We start from the raw sequence: 27,898 nt of genomic DNA, 5'->3' as shown, positions 1-27,898 counted from the left end.
ATCCCTATAGATGGGTGATCACATTATTGAAAACGTTTTGAAAAGTCAAACCTGCAGGTACTAAGGTACAGGTACAAATATGCAGTTTGGCTTTCAATCGATTTCATTTTTCAACAGTTCTGCTGATGCAAAAGAGAGAAGACATTGGTACTAGTGACCTTCAGGGTCCTACTATTAAGATCTTCAGCTGTCAAAGCAATCACAGAAGCCAATATTTGGAAGGAAATAGGAAGCCCATTGACAGATTATGGGAGTAATGCCTTTCTATGATCCACTCCACCAAAGAGGAAGCCTGGCTGTGCTGGGAAGTTTGTCTCTAGCCTGGCTTCTATACTAGAAGGCCCAAATCCTAACCAGCTTTTCAGCACTGGCATAGCTGTGCCAATGGGGACGTGTGCTGCATCCTGCAGCTGGGTTGCACTCACGGAGGCCTCCTTAAAGTAAGGGAATATTTGTTCCTTTACCTTGATGTTGCATTGCCCTTACGTTGGTGCTGAAAAGTGGATGAAGATTGCACCCGAAGTGAGCTAGGCAGAGAAAAAACAGCTTAAAGCAGCTGAACAAGACAAAGAAGGTGTGTAGGGGGGTCTGTGCCTCCCCACTTGTTCCTTTTTGGATAAAAAGTAGATCCTCCCACCTCCATTTTGTGGGTGAACAGGAACAAGTGAGTGTTTAACAAATATATGTTTGCCTGGATTGTCTATTCTAAGCCCATGCAGACATTATTGTCTGGGTAGAGAGGCAATGTATGGACGGGAGGAACATAACAGGCCTTGCTCCTCAATCAATGCAGCGCTGGCCATGCCCATATGCAGTGACATCGCTAGAGGGGGTGCAAAGCACTAAGTTTTGCAGGCGCATGAACACACCCTGTAAGCAGCCCCTTCCTCTCCCCTTTGGAGCAATTCTGGGCAGGGGGAGCAAAATGGAGGCATTAGCCTGCCCGGAATGGCTTCAAAGGGGAGGATCCGCTTGCATGGTGTGTTCATGCACCTGCAAAGCTTAGTGCTTTGCACCTCCTCTAGCTACACCACTGCCCACACATGTTTCCCCATTCAGTGTGAGTCTGCAGGTCAAGTCCTGCATGCAGGTAGACTTGACTCCACATGACTGAGAAGGCCTGCCAGTTCTCCATTTAAAAATCCCAGGTATCACTTTGCTTTGTTTATATTCCTTGTTCTATGTTTTTAAGAAAAGGGGGGGGGATTGGCTTCAAATTCAGTCATTTCAAAAAAATCCCCAAGATGCTCAGCAGTTGCAAACAGATGTTGCACTATGGAAGGAGGTGCAGCTCTATCAGTCTGCTCTGAATCCTGTTGCCCTCCCTCTCTGAAGCACAAGAGCTGCAGAATATACCAGGAAGGAACAGTCAGTCTGCTTTGCTCGAACTTCCTGTCCCCTTGTGTGCCTCAGGCAAGGTAGAGTAATTGGCAGATCAAGCCTCAACTCCCACCTCCGCTTGTGTACTTAATGCACAGTGAAGACTGGAAGAACCTTTGCATGCAAATTTTATCTTGGGTAGAGAGTAGTACACATAGATATAAGGGGAACATCTCCACCTGCTTCCTTCCAAACAGGACCCACCATTCCTGAGGATTCCCTCCTGTGCTAAAGGCACAGATCATAGAAATCTGATTTCCGTTTTTCAAGGTAGATTTATTTATTTATTTAACTTTTCACATTTTTATACCACCTTTCCTTCAAGGAGCACAGAGTGATGTACATGGCTCCTCCCCTCCTTCTGTCTTCACAACAACCCTGTGAGGTAGGCAAGGCTGAAAGATAGTGATTTGCCCAGGGGTCACCCAGGAAGCTTCATGGCTGAACAGGGATTTGAATCTGGATGTTCCGGGTCTCTGTTCAACTCCAGAATTGACCTGTGTGCATTGAGACTAAAGCACAATTTAGTCTAAAAAGGCATTACAGATTGCTGTTCTAAATGGGGCATTTGGCTGAAGAATATTTCCTGTTTACATTGTTCTTTGTGGAGTTTTTCTGGTATGCCACCCCAAAAGATGGCTATCTTTTAGGTAGTTATATATATTTAAATATATGTGCTAAATATTTATACTAATTAGCTGGGATTTGGGCCTAATATATATATTATACAATCTGATCCTGCCACTGCATTGCTTATTTTCTTTATTTCAGTATATCCCACTTCAATAGAGAACACTCAAACGATCAACTGTAAAACATTAATAATATATTCAAATATACAAAATTCAAATAGATATTCTATGGCCATCCCAATCCTATATGGGCAACTCCCTGAACAGTGATGCAGTGGTACTAGTGTGGCTTCTGCTGTATCCCACAGGGGAGTTTTGACATGTTGCCCTGGGTTTGCCCAGGGGGTTGCCCAGGGCTTACCACTGCAGCCACCACAGATCAACTGGGACCTGTAGCCGCTGTATAGCTGGTGCAAGACCATGTTGACCTGTGAAGGTGGATCAGGCCGGGACGGAGGTTAGGCTTCAGTGGATGCTGCTGCCACCGAACCTACCCCCTTCCTGAGCCTGATCCGTCCTACTCCCTGCTCCCGCCACCTCTCAGTGGCATAGCTAAGCTGGGGCTGGGGAGGTCAATTACCCCCCATGGCGGAGTGGCAATTTTCTGCTATCTCTGCTGGGTGTGTGAGACAGTACCTACCTGTTTCAAAATCAGCTGTCTTATCCACCATGGATCCTGTACGGCTACAAACAAAGCAGTTTCTGGGGCAAGGGCTGTGCATGTGCAGGGGAAGGGGTGACTGTGCAGGCGCACAGAGATGATGTGATGTTGCAGGGGGGCATCACTATGTCACCTGGCCCCCGGATACCACCCGCGAGTTATGCTACTGTTGCCTCCTGTTCTGCCCTAGCAGTGGCATAAGAGAAGGAGGTAAACCCCACCCTTCCTCTTCTTGCTAACTCTCCAATGAGAACATGTGAGAGGAGGATAGGGCAGTGGTTGGTTGGAGCAGCCAGGTGGAGCAGCTGGGCAGGTGGTGGGTTAATTGAGGTGGCAATAAGATGGGAGGTACCTCTGCCAGCATGCAGACTCTCCCAGATCACTTCTTAAAGCAGCCACTTGATCCAGCCTCATGGATAGAGCAGTCCTAAATTCAATTGCAATTGAATTCTGTGCAATTGTTGAATTGCTCTGTGTTTATGGATGCATACTAAAGATCAGTTAATAGTATTCAATGTGCGCTAACAATTACTTCATATCCCCCCTAGTGTAGTTCTATTTCCTTCAATGGAATTTGATCAGGTGCTCGATCTTCAAACTTTTTCCCCATGAGCCAGTTCAAGAATGTCAAATACCCTCACTGCCCTATTCTTGTACTTAGTCTGAAAATGTCCCTTTTTGGGAGAAGGGCGGGATAAAAATAAAGTTTTATTATTATTATTATTATTATTATTATTATTATTATTGTGTCTGTTGTCTTGTGTGCTCCCTTGGGCATTTGGTGGGCCACTGTGAGATACAGGAAGCTGGACTAGATGGGCCCTTGGCCTGATCCAGTGGGGCTCTACTTATGTTCTTATTAACATGAAGCAGGAAGCTTCCTGCTTCCTGTTAATGTTCTAGCTGTGTCCCTCTAGCATATAGGCTGCCCAGAATAGCAGAGAACCAGATCCACAGATATGGGAGTATGCCTGTATAACAAAATAATAACAGTGGGTGTTGTAAATGGAATTATTTTTTAAATCATATTTTGCATATACATCTCATATGTGACACAGGCCAAGTGTCTGGCTTTTTGGACAAAGTAACCCTTGGGTATATATGGCTAATAGAACAAGGTACTTCAGCTTCTCCAGTTGGGACTGAGTCTAGAGGCCATTAGGTCCAACTGCCCTGTGAACTGGAGAAAAGAAGCCAGCAAAATGAACTGCCATTGCTGCCAACACTTTAAGTAGGCTATTTAAAGACTGAGTAAACCTTTTACTACTTTTAACACCATTACTAATTTAATGATTTGTTATTGCTTTTATTGGTTTTCTGTAAGCTGCTCTATGAGGCGGGCAGCTGATGAGTTGGTTTAAAATGTTCAAAATAATAAATAAACAAACATATGGTACTTACAAAGTGGTTGCCCTTTTTGCTTTGAACAGTGGCAGCTCCAACTTTTTGCAACAGCAAAAGTCCTGCAGGCTTTTGCTGTCCCCTCCATGGCTTCTCTCCCTCATACTTTGGGAAGTGATGCTGCTGCCTGGTGCCTGGGAACTGGGCAGCAAATAGATCTGAATTCTTCTTCATGCAGCCACCTGCATCTGCTGAAGTAGTGAACAAGGACCCTTGCCCATCTCCTGCCCCATTCCTGGTTAGCTTTCCCAGCTGAGCATCCAGTAGGGACGATTTCCAGGACACTGTGGACAACACGGACAGCAACATGTGATCCTCGTTCTTCTCTGATTCTACTCCAGATGCTTAAGCCCCAATGCTATGTCAGGTGTCAGGACATCTGGGTCACATGAAATGGCACTGGGGGGAAAAAGAAGGCAATCCACTACTTCTCCCTTAGTAGGCATCCAAGTGGGGCCCTGGCTCACAAGAAGGTAGTGGGGAGAAGCAGCAGTGACTCCCCACTGATGCCCAGTGGTGGGTGTGGTGGGTGGGGAGGAAGGCGCGGCAGAGCCTTTCCGCCTGAGTCCTTTGAGAAGCACCGCTGCAGTGTGAGGCACACAAGCACTCACAACCCACCCACTCCTGCTTGGGGAGGCTTTGCTTCACCTGCCTCCCCACCCATCGCACATCCCTGCTGGGCATAGGTCTGCCCATTCTGACTGAAGCTATTGATGAAGTTCCGTCCCCCCCATATACTGCAATGTCATTTTGCTAGGGAGGCCCTGTCCTAATGGCCAGGATTGCCTTCAGTAGCCGCTTGGAGATCGATGCTGGGTTCTTGGAGGCTCCAGGCCAATTGTAGGTGCAGGTGTCCCCTGCAGGGGCACAGATGGACTTCTGGAAGAATCCTCACCTGCGGCTGTCACCTGTCTCACCCCTCCCCGCCTCTGAGACAAGCCAGTCAGTGACATGCCAGTGGAGTCTTCCTCTGTCTTGATTTAGCCTGCAGCTTTACAGCACAATCCTATGCATGCCTACTCAGAAGTAGGTCTGATTGATTTCAATGAGGCTTGCTCACTGGTGTGTATAAGATTGCAGCCATAGAGTCCAATCCTATGCATGTCTACTCAAGAGTATGTCCGATTCCTATCAGTGGGGCTTACTCCAGGTATTTATAGGATTGCAGCTTTAGGACTAAATCCTACCAAACTTTGTAGTGGGAGAGTGTAGTTGTAGTGGGAGGCCTCCACAAGGTAAGGGAACATTTGTTATCTTGCCTCGGGGCTGCACTGCGGCTGCACCAGCACTAGAAAGTTGGATAGGATTGATCCTTAGTCAGGGACGTGCAGTGGGTGGGGAAGCAGGGAGTACTTCAAAAAGTACCTCCACCATGTGAGGTGCAGGGTGGGGAGGCAGGTGAGGCAGAGCCTCCCTGCCAGAGTCCTTTGAAAAGTTCAGCCGCAGTGTGAGGCGAAGGGTGGGGCGGCAGATGAGGCAGAGCCTCCCCATTAGAATTTTTTGAGAAGCACCTCAGCCGTGTGAGTTGCAGAGTGGGGCAGTAGGTGAGGCAGAGCGAGGCAGAGCCTCCCCATCAAAGTACTTTGAATAGTGCTACTGCCACCATGTGGGGAGCATAGTGGAGCAGCAGGTGAGGCAGAGCCTCCCTGCTGAAGTCCTTTGAGAAGCACCACCGCTGTGTGAGGCACAGAGTGGAGGGGCAGGTGACACAGAGCTTCCCTGCAGGAGTCCTTTGAGAAGCGCTGCTGCGAGGAGCAGAGTGGTGCAGCAGGTGAGGCAGAGCCTCCCTTCTGGAGTCCTTTGAGAAGCGCCACTGCCATGTGAGTGCTTGAGCGCCTCACACAGTGGTGGCGCTTATCAAAGGACTCCAGCAGGGAGGCTCTGCCTCCCCACCCATCACACCCCTCTGGCCTTAGTGTGCTTTCCTAGCAGTTTACCCCACTGAGTACACAAGGGATGGCACTGTGGGGGGAGTAAGGCTCATTGAACCAGTGGCACTTACTCTTGAGTAGACAGGCAGTTGGCCTCTCTAATAAAAGTCACTGTGTTTTATGCTTGTAGCAACATGTTTGTATGTTATTGTATGTTTGTGCTAATGCTTAGTGTGGCTTTTCACTTGCCCTCAAGGCTGTGGGGCGGGGCGGGGCAGACCCTTTAAGGTGCACTGGGGGGCAGGGAGCGCCTTGAGAGGAGCCCCTCAGCCTCAGCCATCTGCCACAACTGGCCCTTTTTCCCGTCAGGCGCGCGCCCGCCCCTCGCCTCAGGGCGGCCGCGTCACGCCCCCTAACGGCAGCTGCACGCGCGCAGGTCATTTTTGGCGGGCTAGGCGTGCACACGCCTTCTCACCCTTCGCTGTTGACTTCGGCGCGCGGGACCCAAACACTTGTCCTCCTTCTGCCCCTCCCACCGCCTTCAAGCCAGCAACCAATCAGACAGCGCGGAACCCTGCCTTTGAGTGACAGGGGGGGACTACCTCTCACCCAATAGGTAACAAAGGTAGGCGGGCTTGCTTTGGGCCGCGGAGCGAAGGGACTCGGACTCCGCCCCCGCCTCTTGCGAAATGCCGGGGGAGAGGGCGTGGCTTGGGGGCGGGCGCTATATAAAGCGGGCTGCGGGAGCTGCTGAGCTTTCAGTCGCGCCTGGCAGCCGGCGCGTGCGGGTGGGCTGGAAGTCTTTTTGCGCTGGATGAGAGCGGTTTTGAGCGGACGGACGCTCTGGGTTGTCCTGCTGGCTTGGAGGGACCGAACACGCGTTGCCATCGTCGCTTCTCGCTGCCTGCGCGGCTTTTTCGCTAGCTGGGATTTACCTGCCACGCGGTTGCTGCTCCTGCCTCGTCGCGCGTATCTGTGCCGGGTCCCCACCTGCGTGGGAGCGCGCCTGGTCCGGTCCCCCCCGGGCAGGCGGGCGGGCCATGGAGGAGAAGTACCTGCCGCAGCTGATGGCGGAGAAGGACTCTCTGGACCCCTCCTTTACCCACGCGCTGCGGCTGGTCAGCCAAGGTGGGGGACGCGCCCGCGTGCGGTCGGGACGGCTCTGCCTCTTGCAGGGCGGGCTGGAGGGCTCTGCACCTTTCTGGGCATTGCACGGTGGAGGGAGGCACAGAAGGTATCCTCTGCAGAGAGTAGGCTGCTGGGGGGCAAGCAACAGCCTGGTGGCCTCTTAGAGATGAGCAGGCTAAGACTGCAATCCTAGCCACACTTTCCTGGGAGTAAGCCCCATTGACTATAGTGGGGTTTACTTCCCAGCGGGCATGCATAGGCATGGGCTCCGAGGCTGCAATCCTAGTCACACTCTGCTGGGAGTAAGCCCCATTGACTGTAATGGGACTTCTGATTAGAGTGGGCTGTAAGCACTCCATCCTATGTCTGCCTACTTGGAAGTAAGCCTCATCACCTGTAATGGGACTTACTTCTGAGTAGGCATGCATAGAGCCTGTCTGCTCAGTATTAAGTCCCATTATAGTCTGTGGGACTTACACCCATGAAAGTGTGGACTGGATTGGGCTAAAATGTACCACCTGTGAAGGAGTGTTTTGCTCAACTGGTCAGGGACTTGGTACACTCATGTTTGCATGCATGCAAGACTTATAGTGGGGCCAGCTGGTCCCCCTTGGCCGTACCTGACCAGGCTGTACAGCTGCACTAGTGTTTTCCTTCTCACAGGTGGGTGTGCATTCATCTGCCAGCCTGAGAATCCACTTTCTTCATCTCCGATGGAAGTGTAGTTCAGCAAGGCTTAGGCTAAACTCCATCACCTTGTCAGTGCTGTAAGGCTTGTTCACTGCCACAAACTAGCATGAGGCAAAGGACAACTAGGGGAACTGTAATGTTGGGGTGCCCTTCAAGTGAGATCCTATGAATACTGGAGAAGATGAGCTGTGTAAATCCTGGGAAACAATTTCTACTGACCACAGCAGGGCTTTTTTTGCATAAACAGGTGTAGGATGAGATCTTGAGCTGGCTGTCCTGAGAAGAGTCCTGTGTTCTCAAAAGAAACTCTGGAGAAGCTGATACTTTCCTGTACTGATCTCAACAGGCTCATGTGGCACTTGAGAGACTTGCATGTCTCCTACAAGCATAGTGTAGGTAGCTGTGTTGGTCCAGTAGTAAAATCCACAATCCTGTAATGTTTGTTGGAATCAGTCACAATGAGGCCATCTCTGAAAATTAAAAACCTTACTTAGGTTTTGAAATGGTGTGACTTCTAAACATATTGCCATGCAAGCTTTGGTGGGTTTGGTCTCTAGTCAATACAGGTTTATGCTGCATAAACTGTTAGTGTTTATGGTGCCTGAAAGCCCATATCAGGCTATATTGGTCTGTTGTAAGGATTACCAGAATTTGTGTACAGCACTTCCACAAAATGTCTGCTCCCCATATTGCAAAGGGGTGTGTGGCTGTTGAATGAGAGTGGTTTGCTCAAGGCTGAGTCCATGGCAGAAGTGGGACTTTAAGTAGAGACTTGATTTTTCAGGACAAACTTGTGGCTAAGCTCTTCTGAGGTTCGTAAATGAAATCTAAGATTGTTGGTTATAGGAGTATGTTATGCCTCCATGTTTAGTGGTGGTATTCCACTGAACTACAGTTGCTGTTGGCAGGTACATAACAGATGCTTTTGTGTCTTGGTTTGTTTCCTAAAGGCATCTGCAGGGCCACACTGGCAAATAGAATTCTGACGTTTGTCATTTGGGCAATCTCATTTTGTGGTCAAGAGCAAAGCAGGAAGTGTGCTAGCTAATAAAGTCACAAGGTTGCATTATTAAATACGTTGTGTAGCCCTGGAATAACTCTCCATCTCCATAAACAGAGGAACCCCACACTCAGTTATGTGTGTCCTGTATTGGTGTAATTTGAGAATAGTTGTAGACTCTTGTTGTGCAGGTGCTTCTTAAACGCAAGTGGGCAGTCTTGTGTGAAGTCCTGGGGAATAAAAAAGGGTCTGTATTGACTGTGGAGGATTGAGATGAACCTTAGTTTAAGGAAAGTGGAACAGTTGGATAGAGAGCAAAGAGGCTTTTATGACACCTTTTTGAGGTGGAGGGAGACAAATGTTCAGTATTCTAGACATGGAGAACCCTTGATGTAACTAGGTGTAGATATTTAGATATTTATCCAGAGAAGATAACATTGATTTCAGGGTAAGGCTACTGGAAGAAACAGATATGGGGGTGGTGTGCATTTACATGAGAAAATTTACAGCTGAGTAACTTGTAGTAATAGAGTAAGGAATTTCTAGGGTAAGGCATATTTATGTATCAGAAGATGTCTAGAGCACTGGGAGTAATAAACAGTAGGTAGTTTCAACTTACCTGTCTTTAGTTCAAGGGAATTATGGTGGGAATTGAGACAGAACATGCAGTCTCATCCTTTGGTTCTGGCAAGCTTCCTTGTGGAAAACCTGACTGGTAACTAGATGTGCTTCATTCCTAGAGAAGCACTTGATGTCCGGACTTCTTACTTTTGATCAGGCAGTGATAGAAATACATTCTCTAGGGAGGAAATGGTCATTCAGTACCTCTAGTTGTTGGCTGTTCAAAATGTGAGGTTTTATAGTGCACCATAGTCTTGAAATAAAAATGATTTTTGTCTGTGTGGCTACTTCTAAGTGGAGGCATTCTGATACTATGGAGACTTTCATTTTTGCCCATCTTGGTACAGATTGTTTTAAAGAGTGTACATTGATGTACTGAACTCCAGCTGCTCAAGAGGAGGCAGATGGGTCCTGCAGTTAAGTTAATTATTGCTGCATCTTAGAGTGAAAATGCTGCCTGTAAGCTTGTAAGGAACTGATGGCTTTATTTTAAACTATGGAATTTCAGGTCATCTTTTTCATGGCCTACGTTGCTATTGACCAATATGTGGAAGGGGTAGGGAGAAACATGGTGAATGATGTCTGATCACCAGGAGAGGTGAAGGGTGGTTTTATTACTTTAAACTGAACTGCAGGCAGCACTGCTTAGGAGTACAGTACAGAATAGGATTGCTGGTGTCTGCCAGTTTGAAGTGATGCTTTGTTAGGAGCAGCAACATAAATCTTAAAAGTAAAAACTACAAAACAAGATCCTCAGGGATAGTTTCATAATTATTTCTCAAATGTAAAGGCTCAAGAAGCAAGTCATCATGGGGATACTCAAGACAACATGCAGACCTGAAGTTTGCCTGGAAGAAAATGAGCATGATGAGTGTTCCTTCCTAGTGTAGTTTGTTCTATGAAATCTGGAGACTTCAAGCCCCTGATGGCACCTAGCAATATATTCAGCTGGGTTACAAACTGAACATTGGTACTGCTTTTACTTGCAGTATGCCACAGCCAAATTGCAAACATTCTTAGAAGGGTTGTAATGCGGTATATGTATAATTTGTCTAGAACAGTGGTTCCCAACCTTTAGGAGCCCACAGACCACTGAGGCAAAAATTTGAATTGTCATGGACCACATGCAACCCCCCACCCAATTAACACAAACACAATTAAATTTGGTAGTCCTTGGAGTGTGCTCTGTGAGATACTGGAAATGCTGGCTGTGCCTGTGGTCAGTCTGTTCTCTGCTCTCTGATGGTCCATGGGGAAGTGTCTTGCCAAGCCAGCACTCCTTCACAAACCACAAGAGGGCGGAGAATGAACCTCCCACAACCATAGCTGACATTTTGGTGGTCCATGGGAGAGATGCTAGTGATAAAAGGCAATTATCCAATTTTTCCTGAGGCCTCAAGGTCTCATGAACCACAGGTTGGGAACTACTGGTCTAGAATATGCATGTGATAAGCAACTGGCTGTTAGTTTATAACGCTTGGGTGCAGACCTGACTTTTCTAAACTACCAGTTATTAGGCATGATGGCTAAATAAGCAGTCATGTTTATAGGTATGTTACTCAGAATACCAGTTGCTGTAGGCAAGCAGTAGATGAAACCTATTACTGTTGTGCTTCTTCCTGGGGTTTGGGATACTGTACTAGACTAGATGGTATGATCAGGCAGGGCTTTTAACAGAACTGACTTGACAGACCTTCCTAAGGGGCAGTCCATTCGGGTACTGGATGTTAAAGTTATAAAAAGCTATGCTGTATTTGCTTGATAGGAATTTTTTATAGAAGCACTATCTACCAAAGTAGCAGGAGCCATGCTTATCACTAATAACATGTAAACGGAGAGACTTGAATACAGTGTTAAAATAAAGGGAACTTTTCTGTGTGTTCTTTCAACACTTTGATTCAGATGTGGCTGTGCCATGGCACCCTGGTGTGCTGTGAGTGGTCCACAGGTGTGCCACAGTAATTCTGGAAGACCATTGATTAGTAGGGCCAGTGGGCATGTGAGCTCCCACTGGCAGCATAGTGTGCTTTGCCAATTGTCAAAAACCTGATGGTGTACCTTGACAATTTTAATGCCCTGTCAATGTGCCATGAAATGAAAAAGATTGAAAATTACTGTGTTGGGGAGTCATACATGAATCATGCTGAATTCTTTCCAAGAACTGTAACTTGTAACCCTGATACATAACTGGAACTGTTCCCTGAGTTATAGCTTGTCTAGTAACAAGTAAGCTTGCTTGGTAAAATGGAATGCAGTTCTAGAAATGTCTACTCAGAAGCAAGCCCCATTGAGTGTAATGAAACGCTATTAAGTGTATAGGATTGGGACTTTATTGACGGAAGGCTTGCAGTTCGTTTTTCAGTTGTTAAGTCGTGTCTGACTTTGTGACCTCATGGACCACAGCATGTCAGGCCCCCCGTGTACCACTAGCTTTTGGAGTTTGTCCAAATTCATGTTCTTTGCCTTTGGGACACTATCTAACATCTCGTCCTCTGCCATCCCCTTCTGCCTTCAGTTTTTCCCAGCATCAGGTTCTTTTATAAAGAGTCCTCTCTTCTCATGAGATGCCCAATTATTTAAGCTTCAGCTTCATCATCTGCCCTTCCAATGAACAGTCAGGGTTGATTTCCTGTAGGATTGACTGATTTGATCTCCTTACAGTCCAGGGGACTCTCTAAAGTGTTCTCCAACACCATAATTTAAAAGCGAAAGTTTGCAGTTTAGCCTTATTTAAATCAGTCAGTTGAAAACAGTGCCTCTAGTGACAGCAATGCAAGGCAGGAAATTCTTAATTTCTCATGGAAATTTCTGTTTCTAGAGTAACACAAACCTATTAATAGGTGGCATTACCAAAACAATACCAGGCAAGCATGGTGGTTCTATAGGAGATACGGCCAAACTTGCTTAACATAAGAGCTACATATAATAAACTTCAGCATTTGAGAGCTGCAATATTAAAACATTTAAATTCTTAGACATATTTACTCACCATGAACATTAAACTTATTTGCTTAACAAGGAACCAAAATTGAAGATCAAGTCTAGACTCTTCCAAATGCATACCATGGAAACTTCTGGTTACATATATATCCCTATATGGATGCCGTATAAGGATGAAAGCAGGACAAAGATACAGTAAGTAAATAAATACCACCTTTCCTCCCATAACTTCAGTGTACTAGACCTTTCCAAGGATCACATGCTCTCAATCACAGAACAAAACGGTCATTGACGTCAGCAGGGCACGCAGTGTAAAGAGTTCTGTCTGTAATGTTCACGCTAAATGCATCTTTCTAATATCTACAAAAGTGACTTTGCTGTGATGACTTGCTAGAGGTTCACCTAGTACAGGTTGAGACTAATTATTCGTGTGGGTTCCATTCCAAGCACTCAATTGGATGGCAAAATACTCACTATAGCAAATCAATTTAAAAAACAAAGTTTCTTTGCTCCAGTGATTTAAAAACAGCCTTGCTGATCTTTTGACTCCAAGATAAGTTGTTGGCAACCTTCAGTCTCGAAAGACTATGGTATCATGCACTGAATGGTGGTTCTGGCACAGCGTCTAGTGTGGCTGAAAAGGCCAATTCGGGAGTGACAATCCCTTCCACACTAGGAGCAAGTGTAGTGTGTCCCTGGTCTGTCTCCCTGGCTATGAGCCTTCCTTCTTTGCCTCAGTCTGTTGGCCAAGTGTCCCTTCAAACTGGGAAAGGCCATGCTGCACAGCCTGCCTCCAAGCGGGCCACTCAGAGGCCAGGGTTTCCCATCTGTTGAGGTTCATTCCTAAGGCTTTCAGATCCCTCCTGCAGATATCCTTGTAGCCAGCTGTGGTCTACCTGTAGGGCGCTTTCCCTGCGTGAATTCTCCATAGAGGAGATCCTTTGGGATCTGACCATTGCCCATTCTCACGACATGACCAAGCCAACGCAGGCGTCTGTTTCAGCAGTGTATACATGCTGGGGATTCCAACTTCTTCCAGGACTGTGTTTGGAACCTTGTCTTGCTGGGTGATGCTGAGGAAGCCTTGGAGGCAGCGCATGTGGAAAGCGTTCAGCTTCTCCTGTGGTATGCGAAGAGTCCATGACTTGCTGCAGTACAGAAGTGTACTCAGGATGCAAGCTCTGTAGACCTGGATCTTGGTATGTTCAGTCAGCTTCTTGTTGGACCAGACTTTCTTTGCGAGTCTGGAAAACATGGTAGCTGCTTTACCGATGCGTCTGTTCAGCTCGGTATCAAGAGAAAGAGTGTTGGAGATTGTTGAGCCAAGGTACACAAAGTCATTAAGAGGACAATCCATCAACCAGTCCTCCTCCAAGAGTTTTTAATGTACTCCTGCTAATTGGGTAAGAGGCACTTTTTCAAGTGGGTGCTCCTTTTTTTAGCAGGGGGAGAGTAAATGGCCCACCTCACCCCAGCACTGTCTGTTCTAGTGGCTGTCTGCTGGTATTCATTTGCATCTTTTTAGATTGTGAGCTCTTTTGGGACAGGGAACCATTTAGTTATTTGATTTTTCTCTGTAAACCGCTTTGTGAACTTCTAATTGAAAAGTGGTATATAAATACTGTTAATAATAATAATAAGAGCTTAGAAAGCTTAACTCAGTGCCTCCCTTCACCAATACAAAGTGATCGCCTTTCTTTCACGTGCTCTGGGGGAAGGGAGAGGTCCGCTGGAGAGAGAAAGGATTGATGGACTGTCAACCAGCTGCCCTCTCTCTCATTGACGGGGCTATTGTTAAAGGACTGTTCAGTTTTTAAAACTGATTTTAAAGGGGTGCATTTTCCCCTTCTCCAGGGATCAGCACATTCCTTCTCATTTGCAGGGGCCATTCGTGTTGAGTCAAATCCATGTATAAAAAATCCATGTATAAATAGGCTGGACCTGTACAGTGATTTTCAACCTTTCATTTCACAGCACAATGACAAGGTGCTAAAATTGACAAGGCACACCCTCAGGTTTTTGACCATTGGCAAGGGACACCATGCTGCTGGTAGGGGGCTCAAATTCCTCAATTGCCCTAATAAATGACCCTCTCCAAAGTCCCATGCCACACCTGAGGGCCATCTGTGGCCCTAGTATGTAGAATTGTTAGTATTGCTAACCTAGTATGTAGAAATGAAGCACCATAATCATGAGTCCACTGCCTCAATCAAGGCAGGCTTACTTAGCCTTTAAAACTGCTTATGAGTTTACCCATTGTGCATATTTCAGATTGGCTACTTATGAAAAATGACAGGCAAGCAATGGTTTGTTAAAATGAATTCTGCTACTAGTGCTTAATATACCTCAGAGTAAGCTGTTGCATATATCCTTGAAATACTAATGTACATTGGCTGTGCCAGAGCTGAGTCTTGTGTCCTGGCTAAGGCAGACTAACACTCGCTACACACAAAGTAATAGCCTTATCTGAGCAACCTCCTAAATGCTTATATCTTGCTTTTAAACGGGGTGCTGGTCTCATTCAGCTCATTTTAATGTAGCAAATGCTGCAGCTTCAAACACACCCAATTACTATGTGAACCTGCTTTTTTAACAATGGTGGTAAGGCAGAGTCTTCCCTTAGCACAGGGGTCAGCAACCTGCGGCTCTAGAGCCACATGTGGCTCTTTCAGCTGTCTGCTGCGGCTCCTCCCAGTGAAAGTGGCAACCTCTGTTAACCTCCTTAACAGGAGGCACCTGTGTTGGGAGGGCAGGCTGCTTCCCTCCACCCCCTGAGCTCACTGCCCTCTTCTCCTTTCACCCCCACCTGCCCCCCATTGGTTTCCCTTTTCAATTTTGCCAGCTCTGCAGGCTTAAGCTCCCTATTTTTCCCTTCCCCAACTCTCCAGCAGGATGCCCTCCTCCTCAGCCATTGCAAGCCCTTGTAGCCTGCCTTTCCCTGAGCGGGTCCCCACTCAGTGCAAGGAGAGGCTTTTCTTTCACAGCAGAGGAGACATCTTGTGTGTCTACTCAGTAGTAAGCCCCATTACAGCGGATGAAGCTTACTCCCAGGAAAGCGTGCCTGGGATGGCAGCCTTGGAGCCTGCTCAAGGCCAAGCGCAAGGACGGGTGAGTGGGAGCCCTCACAGGTCTGTTTGAGAGTAAGCCCTGATGTAGTCCCTGGGCTACTCCCAGGAAGGTGTGGAGGGCTGTAGCCTCAGCCTCCTCCTGTGCAGGTCTACTCACAAGTAAGCCCCACTGTAGTCAGTGAGGCTTCCTCCCAGGAAGGTGTGGAGGGCTGCAGCCTCAGCCCCCTCCTATGCAGGTCTACTCACAAGTAGTCAGTGAGGCTTCCTCCCAGGAAAGTGTGGAGAGGACTGCAGCCTGAGAGCTCCAACCAACTTGTCTGCTCAGAAGTCCCATTGTAGTCAATGGGGCTTACTCCCAGGATAGTGTGGAGAGGGTTGCAACGGGAGGGAGGGCAGGCAGGCAGGGCAGAAGCTGGTCTGTGGCTGCCCCCCCTTCTCTTCCCCACCTCTGGAGTCTGTGTCCTTTTTTCCTTCCAGCAGGGTGCCTCTGGGAGGTGGGGGGAGTTCTTTAGTATCCATGTAAGATAAGCAGATGTGATAACTACCATATGTATTGGAATCCTGGAAGATCTGGTGAGGAGTTAGATGTGGTGTCAGCAGTGGCCCCTTTAAGGGTAAGGCCTGGGCATCCAGCAGAGTCTGTTGCACAGCTGCAGCCACATGAAGGCAGTAGGGCCCTCAGGGATATAATTAGCACCTGAGGCAGGAAGGGGTGTGGGTTGGAGAAGGAGTGCAGGTTGGAGACTAACTGGGCTTATTGACTTGGATACTCTGACTCATTTGACTGACTTAGTTTGGAATCTGACCTTGGACTGTGACTTGGCTTATTGACTTGGACTCTGCCCTGGATACTCTGACTGACTTTGTGACTAACTGCTGGAGACACTGGAGTTTGAAGTGTGGCTGCTGTGACCAAGACCTGCTGAGGACCAAGGGGCTGCTGTAGTGGTGGGAGGCTGCTGGCAGGAGAGAGGACCTCTGCAGGTTGAACAGGCGAGCTACTCTGGAGGTGGGGTCTAGCAGGACTACAGGGCAGAACCAGGGTCATTTGTTGGGGGAAAGAAGGGGAGCTAATTTGCTTAAAGTGGGCCTAATTCTCCAGGCAGAGAATGGCCTTGGAATCAGACAAAACACCATAGAGGACCAGGTGTCTGAAAACACAGGACAAGAATGTATGACAAAACTAACTAAAAGCTACAAGAGGGGGCTACACTATAAAAATGGGACCTATAAGAGCATAAAGGTGAAAAAAAAAAACTATATATGCAGTATTATCTTCATTTTAGATGTCAAAAGGGTTTTGTGGCTCCTGAGGTTTCTTTTCCTCCGGAAAACGGGTCCAAATGGCTCTTTGAGTGTTTAAGGTTGCCTACCCCTGCCTTAGCAGAACAGGAGGACAATAACCATCACTGGTATTCCACAGTTCACCTAACCGAACATGGGTATCATACTTCTATCCATCATGCATAGTGACAACTGATGGATGCTATGTATTTAAACTAACCATACAATTTATGACATCTGAAGAGACCTGATACTGAATTGCTGTTGAGCAAGCTGCTTTGATTTTACATTGTTGCCAACTTAACTTCCTACAGTTACTAGTATCCTTTAAAGCCAGACATGAGTAAAAATATGGTGGTAGAGATGGGAGTAAAAATTGAGTAAGAACAGCCCCGCTGGATCAGGCCATAGGCCCATCTAGATCAGCTTACTGTATCTCACAGTGGCCCACCAAATGCCCCAGGGAGAAGCATTGACCCAAATGTCACAGGACAACAAGAGACTTGCACTCTGGTGCCCTCCTTTGATCTTGCTTAAGATCTTGCTTAAAATGCAGTGTAGTAGTAGTAGTGAAGAACCAGTAACAGTGCTATTGACTGAGCAGCCCAAACTTACTTGGCAGGTCCCAGATTGCTTCTGAGTAAAATTACAGTATAGGTTTGAAGTTTTCCTTTAGATGAAAGTTTGTACTGAGAATGTCTTATTTGTTATACTTTACAAAACTTATCAGACTTCTGTTTAGTTCAGGGGTGTCAAACATAAGACCTGTAGGCTGGATAAGGCCCCTGAAAGTTTTTATTGGGCTCTCCTAGGACCACCAGCAGGTGCTCTCAGCTGTAGAGCTGTGAAGTGATACCTTGGCAGAAGCGGCAGTGTTGAAAGGGCAACCTGCATGATTGGGCTCCCTAACATGAAAATACATCAAACTTTGCATATTCTGTTCTGTTATCTGCAACTACCATAGTCCCTCCTTATCCATGGTCTTGACATCTGCAGCTTTCACCATCCATGGATGCCTCTCACAGGGCCTCAGGAAGCAACTTCTGGTTTGCATTCATCTTCTGGTTGTGTCCAGGATGTGTTCTGAGGTACAAACTGCTTAGCAACCTACTCCCCAGATCTTCCCATGCCACTAGTCACCTCCCAGGCACAACTGGAAGCAATTTGTGTCCTGGATGCCTTCTGAGGAGGTGGGGAGGCCCACAGTAGGCTACAGGCCCAGTAAGACCTGCAGGTAAGTTATTGTAGTGCCACAACCCTGCTACCACTAGGACTCCAGCATCAGCAGAGTTTATCTATAATAATAATAATTATTATTATCTATGAGGGTTTCTGGAATGAAACTCCCACGGTTGAGTTCCTAAGTGAGAACAAAATGCTTCTTTTTGGCCATCAGCTTAATGGTGCCACTTCCTGCTTAATGACAACTTCTGGGCTGTGGTAGGTGCTATGAATGCTGTTTGGCCTGATGTACAAAAGTAGTTTGACACTAGTGTTGTAGTTAATGTCTGCATGTGTTTGATGGGGGATAAAGTCAATGTAGTAAGCATGTTTCTAACTTGAAATGCTTATTTACGGCTTTATACGGTACATAATTTGTCCATGGAATTCATTGCGCCAAGATGTGTTGAAGTCTTCAGTGACTTAAAGGGATTAGAAAATTCAAGGAAATGTCTGTCAATAGCTACTAATCATGATGGCTACATGTTAACTCCAGGTTCAGAGGAATTATGCCTCTGAATTCTAGTTGCAGGGGAGCAAAGGAGGAAGAAGTCTGCTTGCATCCTGCTTGAATGCTTCCCAGAGGCAGCTGGTGCTTTTTTTTTTTTTGCAGAGCAGAAAGCTGAACTAGATAGGTCTTAGCTGATGGGGGGGAAGGGTTGTCTTATATTGTAAATAGTGACTGAGGGAAGGGCAACCCTGGTTGGGACCAAGCTATATGTGGAGGTTCACGCCATTTGCCCATTTTCAAGCTGTAAGTTGCTCTCTTGAAACAGTAGCTTCAGATTGCTGCTGGATGGTGGTGGTAACCCTTGGCTTGAACAATGACAATGGTTGATCTGTCCCCCCTACATATCTTGACCAGGTTGGGCCATTGCATGATTGTTCCTTACGGATAGGTGCCTCTGGTTCAAAGCATGCTGTTCGCAAGCATTGGCATTTATATCTAGTTTGGCCCCAAGTCTGAGGGAGATAAGCAAGAAAAGTTTGTGAAAAGTATTGGTTAAGTCTCATCACTATTGACTCAAGTAGTAAGTATACTGATTTTCTGTTGCCCAATCAAGGGAGTAAGTTAGCACTACTTTGCCAAGCAGGGAACTGTATCTGAGTGGGGCTAAGAGAAGTGAAGGTTTCCAAATAGTTCAGTGTTAGAGTGACAGCATACAAGTTTAACCACCCAGTATGTATATATTCTGCAAATACTGTATGCACATGTTTGCCACCACCAGTAGGGGGAGTTGGTCCCTAGTTTAAGGGTTTGTGGGTTCTCCTCCTCTAGGGGCTTTTCCTGTTTTGTTTCTAATTGTCTACAATTCTTAAAGTAAAGCTCCTAACAATCAGTTTTGCTCTTTGTGGAATTGCTTCAATTTTTCTGCCTTGTTAGCAGATGCTTCTGAGTCTAGATGTAATGTAGCTCCAGTTTGATGTTAAAGCCTAAACACAAGACACTCTTAAGTGGGCCAAAGACAATAAGCTTACTGGCTTAGTGTATTGCCCTTTTCCTGTGGCGTGAACAGGTTTGGTTGAGGGAGTGCATTGTGAGTTCTGATGGTTGCTGGGAAGATGTGTATTTACAGAGCTTAAGTAGGTATAACTGGCTTTTGTCAACTTAAATGTGCCTTGCACTCCATTTTCTAGTTGTGTTGGCACACTAAAAATATCCAACAAAGACGATGGAGGCATGAAGTGTAACCCCTTTAGGAACAGGGAACCATTTATTGTTTCTGTGTAAACCACTTTGTCAGCTACTCTGTTGAAAAACAGTGTAAATATTCTTAATAGCTCTTGAGTGTGTAGGAATGAATTGCCTCCTCATCTTCTTTCCCTGGTACAGTCCTGCAGTCAATTTCCACAATGGAAGTAAGGTGATATGTTGTTGTTGTTGGCAACCTTCAGTATTGAAAGACTATGGTATTGCGCTCTGAATGGTGGTTCTGGAATAGCGTCTAGTGTGGCTGAAAAGGCCAATTCGGGAGTGACAATCCCTTCCACACTGGGAGCAAATGCAGTCTGTCCCTGGTCTGTCTCCCTGGCTATGGGCCTTCCTTCTTTGCCTCTTTGCCTCAGACTGTTGGCCAAGTGTCTCTTCAAACTGGAAAAGGCCATGCTGCACAACCTGCCTCCGAGCAGGCCGCTCAGAGGCCAGGGTTTCCCACTTGTTGAGGTCCACTCCTAAGGCCTTCAGATCCCTCTTGCAGATGTCCTTGTATCGCAGCTGTGGTCTACCTGTAGGGCGTAGGTCTTTCCTTGCACGAGTTCTCCATAGAGGAGATCCTTTGGTATCCGGCCATAGTCCATTCTCACAACATGACCGAGCCAATGCAGGCGTCTCTGTTTCGGCAGTGCATACATGCTAGGGATTCCAGCTTGTTCCAGGAGTGTGTTTGGAACTTTGTCCTGCCAGGTGGTGCCGAGAATGCGTCGGAGGCAGCGCATGTGGAATGCGTTCAGTTTCCTCTCCTGTTGTGAGTGAAGAGTCCATGACTCGCTGCAGTACAGAAGTGTACTCAGGACGCAAGCTCTGTAGACCTGGATCTTGGTATGTTCCGTCAGCTTCTTGTTGGACCAGACTCTCTTTGTGAGTCTGGAAAATGTAGTCGCTGAGAAAGAAGGTGATATGAGGTACCAACCTTTCTGCTACTATGTAATGAGCAAGTTCCACAACTGTTATCAGTTCTTTAAAAGTGCCTGTACTTTGCGTGGATTAGATGGGAAGAGCTATTGCTCGGCAGTAGAACATAGTATGTATGTTCCTTCCTTGTAAGCAATACTGCCTGAAACCTGGAGAACCACTGCCAATTAAGAATCAACCATTCTGAACTAGATGGCTCATGGTATAAGACAGCTTCTTTGAAACGTGTCCCCTCTTATAACTAGCAGCATGGCAGATAGCATACAAAAAGGTGTCTTGTATTTACAGCTTGATTGCTATGGTAAAACATCTGTATATTGAGGGAATCTATAAATTGGTAGAGGCAGTCCTGGACTTAGGGCACAATCCTAACCAGGACTACTCAGAGGTCCTGTTGTGTTCAGTGGGACTTACTCCCATGAAAGTGAGGTTAGGATTGCAGCCTCAAGCTTAGATTCTGTTGGACTGTCAGAATGTTGATTTGAAATGATTTTGCTCCTGCCTTATTTGCTTTAGCCAGAGGAGAATTAAAGCACCCATGTGCATTGATAGTGCTTTTAAAAGTAATAAATGCACAGGGCTGGAACTCCAGTATACATGACAGATAGCATCTATAGATGCTTATAGAATCTTTAAATCTTCCTGTCCAGATCTGATAATTGAGATGTATAGGCATATTTGTTCTTAATCATTCAGATTTTAGGCAAATGGATTAACTTCTCCCATTTGTAATAGGCCTTAAATATGCTTAATGCTCAGTTGTATTTCATTTTAAATCTTCAGGAGCAAACTTACCTCCTAATCTCCAGGAGCAAAGTACTATCTTAAAATTTGGACTTAACAAATCATGAGTAGTTGAGGTTTTTGAAATGTAAAACACTTGGAAATATGCTGCCACCAAATTTTAACAGTAGGGGTCCTACAGGAGATGAGAAAATAACATTCTTTGTCAGAACTGGCCATTTGAACAAAAGAAATGAGACCTTCACAGAATACACCTAAGTTTGTGTGTCTGTGGTGGTAGAAAGCAAAGGGAATTTAAGCTAGTCTGTTCAAAAATGGGATATACTGTAATTGCTTTTAATAGAAATGGGGGAGTAATTCTGACTGACTTTTGGACTAAGCTAAGAGCATAGAACAAAACTAGTTTAAACTGATTCAGTTTTAAACGGGAACTCTAAAAATCCAATATTGTACAAAATTGGGTTTTATTCACCCTGTCTAGGTCCAGGCTCACCATTGATATCTTACTCACCTAATTGGACAGTAACACTGTAGTACTAGCAGGCAGTATCCAGTCAGATCCTAGGTAACTGCTACTAGCATTTCAAATTTTAGTTATATTAGTAGCAGTTATAACAAACCAGAATGAAAATTACCAAAAGGTAAGTGAACAATGGGGATATGTTCTCAGAACCATTGTTATGGAAATTTGTTATATGAACATTTATCCCCAGCTAGTGGCTGAATATGGTATATAGAGCCTGTAGTGTCTATAGCTGGTAGGGCAATACAATGAACTGAATGAAATTGACAAGAGTATAATGCAATGGCCAGTAAAGCTGACTAGCTGGTAATCCCAGTAGGAAATGTCAAGAGAGTGACTGGCAAGAGCTGTGGTTTCTATATATGAACTTTTTAATTTTGTTAAACTGTTTAATACCGCTTTAATTTGTTGATAAAACTTTGCAGAGCTTTTTTGTCTTTATGAACTCCTTTGCATTGGTTTAGTTTTAGTTATTGAAGTTACAGCCCAAGCCTAGGCATACCTACTCAGAAGTCCTATTGTACTCTGTGGAGCTTACTCCTAGGTAAGTGTAGATAGGATTGTTGCACTTGCTGTTTAAGAAGTCACTTAACCTTGCTTCCCTCACTGAGCAAGTTTTAAACAGATGTGTGCAGGCTGGAGCTGCTCCATCCATCAACTCATTTAGCAGAGATCATGGGAGGAAAAGTTCTTAGAGCTGCATGTGCAAACAAAGGGAACCTTGATTTCCTCACTGAGCAAGTTTTTAAACAGACATGCTCTCATGCAGGAGAATGCCCTTGTCAGCTCATTTAGCAGTCACTGAAGGACAATTTGAAAACAGATCTGCTCAGAACAGCGGAAGTGATACAGGCAGACCAGAAGCAGTTCAGAGAGGTGTATGTCTAGGAAAGAGAACGCTCAAGGAAGGAAATCTTCTGAAAAGATTTTTCAAGATGTGTGAAGGCTGTTTCGTACAATAGTCTTCTAATTTTAGGGGAGCTTTGTTGGGAAATGACCATTGTATATGCAGTTGGTCATTAGACAAAAGCATGCCTATAGTTTGAGACTTCTGTATGTGTGAATGAAATACAAGTTCTTCAGAAAGGTAAGAGTTAGTGCAGCGTTTCTCAAATAGTGGTAACCACATGGTGGGTGGCAAAGCTGAAACTAACAAGCAAATGGCTGAGAAGGAAAATGCATGTAGGTCTATGGAAAGTGAAACTGAACAACCTTTTACATCTGCTCATGAGTACGCAAACATGCTACGATTCATTGTAAAGGGCAGGCTGAGAAGAATTCAATGCCACCAGAATGGTCCTGATGTGATGAATGCAGCCCCCAAGAAATACCTGAGAAGGAAGTCCTTTCCTTCAGGCTGACAAATGTATTGAGCACTGTGGAAAACAAAACTAAGCTAGGTCATGTTTACTTCTGAGTGAACAAAATGTGTCTTGGCTCATGTCGAAGGTCAATGGGAAATGCAAGGCCACCAGAATGGTCCTGATCTGGTTAAAGTGGAGCTCAACAAATGCTCCAGAAGGCAGCGCTTCTACACTAAAGGATAAAAACAGGCTTGAACTAGTAAATGTTTTTCATAGATTTTTTTAGGATTCTTTTTTCAGACTCCTACCCCAAGAGACTTATTTTCCCTCTCATCACTCTGGGATTTTAATGCTGTTTAGAGGGAAGCTTTGAATCTCACTCTAGCCCAAACAAAAAATGTTGGATTTAAAACTGATTTCATCCCAAATCACACTGTTTTAAAAATAAGAAATTGAACTGGGCAGGGCTGAAAATCTTACTGATTTCTTTTTTGGGAGGGGTTAAGGTTATTGCTGATAGGCTACAGAGAATTCACTTGGTAGAATGTGGCTGGCTTCCCTATTTCATCTCCCTTTAATTGTTTTACTTATTTTACTTAATTATAATTTTAATTTGTCTCTTCCTGTCATGACATCACTTCTGGTTGAATCCCAAGCAGAATGTCATTCTGATATAGGTCATCATGTAAAACATTTGAGAACCACTGACTTAACGTATTAATTTTTAAACTGTCACCAACTTAAATCAAGTTTCTGCATTATATAAATCACAATTTCTTGAACAGGAGTAATATTTGGAGTTTAGCACTTTGAACATTCAAAACACTGTACACTGAATACACTGGATCTTTACTGCAACCCTGAGGAAAATAGTGTCCCTATATGGGGGGAGAAAGTGCTGATTATACATTTAAGTGGTTAAAGGTTAATCTCTCCTGCAGACTTGCCATTAGCTGTAGGTGCTACTTCAGTGTTAGGAAGTACTTCTGAGTTCAGCAATGGGAAACTGTCATAGAACCTATAGTGTTGTAGGTTTTGATATTATATGTGCAGATAACTGAACTGCAAGGTCTGTCACTTCTACTTGGCCTTTCATATTCTTGAGGTAGACTTCTATTACTGTTGTATAGAGACTGTACCCAAGGCATACAGAGTTTGCAGAATAGCAGCTAGGATGCACATAACATCTTGGATCCCTTTGAGCTTAGCTGCATGCCAAAAAACCTGGAACTGGGCTTGAAAGGTTTGTTCTTGGCAAAAGTGTATAATCTTAAACCTGCGCGTCATCTAAGCTTGTCCTTCTTAGGAGTCTCTGAAAAGCTGTCTGTATGCACTGGAGAGTAAATGGAGCTGTCTGGAAGGGAATGTTGGCAGAAGACTGAGTGTCCCATTAAGAGCTTAATGTAAAGGTAAATCAGGTGCCAGATGTTAAGAGGCTAAAACTTAATAGAAATGGTAATTTGAATTGTCCCCATTTCCTCATAGGCTTTTATAGAGGTGAATGCATGTACACTCCAGTTTCCCCTGCAGGATGTAAAAATGTACTCAAGTAGCATTAACACCTATGCCTTCAATATCTGATCTGCCACTAGTCTACTTTTTTGAAGTTGAACTCTTTACTTGAAAGTCAGTAAAACTTTCTACCTTCAAAAAATCATGTCCATAAGGATTTTTCCAAGGTATGCCAGCATGTCTTTCAGTTTATACCACGCTCTTGTGCAGTGTAGATTTTAGCATGCATTCTAGGTTATGCTTGGGACCAAACTTGTAGTGACTGACAGTTTCACATTTAAACAACTTTCCCAGATTGCATAGAAAAAGGATGGGGGCACCTGATATTGGTTTAGTATCAATATTGATGCCCATTGGTGAATTCTACAGTCTGTTTCATTTGCTGATCAGGGAGTCTGCACCAAAGGGGTTCCTATCACCACTCATTTCACCTCTACCAATTGAATAGTGAGATGTTAACATAGGCATTGAGAGGGAAGGGTAGTATATATGAGAGATATGGGTCTCTGAAGACAACTTGATAAAACTTGAGACCCAGTCTCATTCACCAGGCAGAGTGGTTGCCAGTCATGTGTGTTGACAGTTTGTTCCCTGCACTGTCTTGCTTGCCGGAAGGGCTGAGCAAGATGCTTGACTTAATGAAATGAATGAGCAAATGCCATGGAATTGCTACTTTAAAGAAGCAGTCTGCATTAGCTAAGGCACCAAATAAAGGAACTTAATTTGGTGCCTTAGCTAATGCAGACTGCTTCTTTAAAGAAGTTGACCACATTGAGTTGTAACAACTGTCAGGTTGTAGAGGGTAAAACTAGGACACTTTAGTTTGAACTAATCAATTATTTGGACTGTAGGAAGGCTTAGTACATCAGGTTTTGGTAAGATTTATTTTGGATCAAGGCAGCTATCCTGTGATGGAAGGCTTTTTAAAAATGTAATTGAACTCTGCCAACACAGTAAATCTAATGTAGAAAGAACACATGGAATTAAGGAATGGAAGCAGGCTAATGCTGTGCTTCAGACTGTTGCTAATACTGGCAATTGCTTGTAGTCATGAATAAAAAAACCAAACCTCCCATGTCCTTGTGAATATATTATGAATTCAAGGTGATGTTGTCCAAGCCTTGGGATGTATTAAAGGCAAGTCCATAAACCTGTGTTTTTCAAATGAGACTTCTCATTTTGCATTTTAGTTTAACTGTGTTTCTCAAACTATGGGTCAGGACCTACCAGGTGGCTCCCCATTCATTTCAATATTTTATTTTTAATAGACTTGATGGGATTTACTCCTGGGTAAGTGTTGGTAGAATCGCAGCCTAGGATAGTTAAACATTTTCCTGTTTTATGTCATTTCTGGTCATGACATCACTTCTGGTGCGTTCTGACAGATTCTAATTCTAAAAAGTAGGTCCCAGTGCTAAAAGTTTGAGAACCACTGTTCTAACTGAATACAGGTGCAGGTGGGACTTTTGTGTCCACTGGTTTGACGTACCACTGATACTGAGGCATTTACACCTATAAATGCCTTATAATAAGGAAAAACCACCAAAATCCAATTTCACATCTTCATGCTATAAAATTATTTCATTGCCCTAGATTCCATTTACCCCATCTAGTGGCTGAGTGTGGTATAGTGTCTATACCACTGTATTCTAGGGCAGCTGTGGAAGGGCAAGAAATCTGGAAGTGGGTCTTTAAAGCAATTTTTTTCACTGTTTTGGTATGCACTGATTTTATCCACTGGGGTTTTTGGAATGAAACTCCAGTGGATAACAAGCCATGACTTGTAAATGCCACTTCATGAACAAGGATTGGGAAGATCTAACGTCTGTGAAGTTTTGACTTAACTGGATTGACTGATGGTAGTTGCATACAAGTTGGGCAACATGACTTGGATGCAAGGCTGCTTGCATTATAAACATACACACATGCAAAGCATGCACTGCATGGCAAATACAACTGTTAAAAAGCAGAAAAACGCATCTTGCCCTTTCCATGTGTGTATTTGAATGCCACTACTTTCTCTCCTTCATTGCTCCAAGCCTCTGGAACAGTGATTTTTAAACTTTTTATCTCATGGAACACTGACAAGGTATTAAAATGGTTAAAGCACACCATCAGTTTTTTGACTATTGACAAAGCACACCATGCTGTTGGTGGGGGACTTGCACCCCCCCCAATGGCCCTACTAATAATCCTCCCCCAAATTCCCACAGTTCACCAGTGTGCCACTACAGAGTGGTTGAAAATGGTTGCTCTGGAATAAGGGGGGACCCTTGTCCTAATGTGCCATCCCCCATGGTCACACAGTTACATGTTAGACTACTAATTGTAATACTTCCTATATGGATCTTTGCAATATACTTAGTAACCTTACAAGAAACATATTTCTCTAAGATGCAGTTGGGAGCTAAAGTTGAAAGGAAGCAGCTTGTTCAAGGCCATTTCAGGACACTATTCAAACTAGAATGTTTAAGTTGTGGCTCAGTTTCTTTGCTAGGGTGCTACATTAACTATTCATATTAAATCAACAGTATCTTCAGAGCAGCAGTTGCTTAGGCATAACGGACAATCCATGGAGAAGGGCAGATGAATACAAGTTGATATCCTTATGCCCTTTTTGCATCTAGGTCATCTCTTGTGGCCCATCATACTTATCTGGACTCATTTTTTCTAAGTTAGCCACCTGCAAACGGGTCCAGTTTGCTTTACACTTGGGTGAGTTGTATTTGAGACAAAAGTACATGTCCCAATTTTGGTGTGTTAATCCAAGATCCATGGGAGCAATATGCCAGAAGAGTCCATGGATTTTTACTAATTAGCCAGCCATAATGCATATTTGCCTCTAATCCTTTTAAGTCCTCTGGGCACCGGAATTCATGGGAAGGGTTTTGCCTCCAAAGCACTCAATGACAGAACGTTTCTATGGAAAGGGGCTTTCTCATGTCTCACAGAACAAGGATCTTCTCCCCTGGTAAGCAGGTTTTTATAAAAGTCTGTTTATTTTATTGAATTGGAATTCTGGATAAAAATAAGTCCTCTCTTATGGAACTATCTTGTGAGTCACCAAAAATGTTTTTCCCTTTATAGGCAAATTGTAGTACAAATATAGGGATGTAGTGGTGTTGGTGGGTTAAAATGCTGAACTGGGGAGCCTATTGACCGCAAGGTTGGCAGTTTGAATCCATGCAACGGGATGAGCTTCTATTGCTTGTCCTAGTTCCTGCCAACCTAGCAGTTTGAAAGCTTGTAAAAATGCAAGTAGTTAAATAGGTACCACCTTGGTGGG

At 44.9% G+C, this 27,898-nt stretch overlaps 1 protein-coding gene across 5 annotated transcripts in view; it reads left to right on the top strand.

Moving 5' to 3' along the window:
* Nucleotides 1-6,738: 6,738 nt before the first annotated feature.
* Nucleotides 6,739-27,898, top strand: part of KHDRBS3 (KH RNA binding domain containing, signal transduction associated 3) — a 101,091-nt gene continuing 79,931 nt past the window's right edge. For 4 of the 5 annotated variants that reach the window (XR_010794357.1, XR_010794358.1, XM_066625240.1 and 1 more), the window contains exon 1: nucleotides 6,739-7,073. Coding sequence is in view for 2 of the 5 variants with exons in the window: in XM_066625240.1 (XP_066481337.1) it covers nucleotides 6,986-7,073 (88 nt within the window). In the remaining 3 variants the exon portion in view is untranslated. Of the gene's footprint in view, nucleotides 7,074-22,810; nucleotides 22,884-27,898 lie in introns of those variants that run through there. The other variant, XM_066625241.1, reaches the window with a different exon arrangement.

This window comes from Tiliqua scincoides, chromosome 4, assembly GCF_035046505.1.
Source record: "Tiliqua scincoides isolate rTilSci1 chromosome 4, rTilSci1.hap2, whole genome shotgun sequence".
In the NCBI taxonomy this organism is placed as follows: Eukaryota; Metazoa; Chordata; class Lepidosauria; order Squamata; family Scincidae; genus Tiliqua; species Tiliqua scincoides.
The sequence above is the reverse complement of the archived record's forward strand: the minus strand, read 5'-3'. Positions and strand labels throughout refer to the sequence as shown.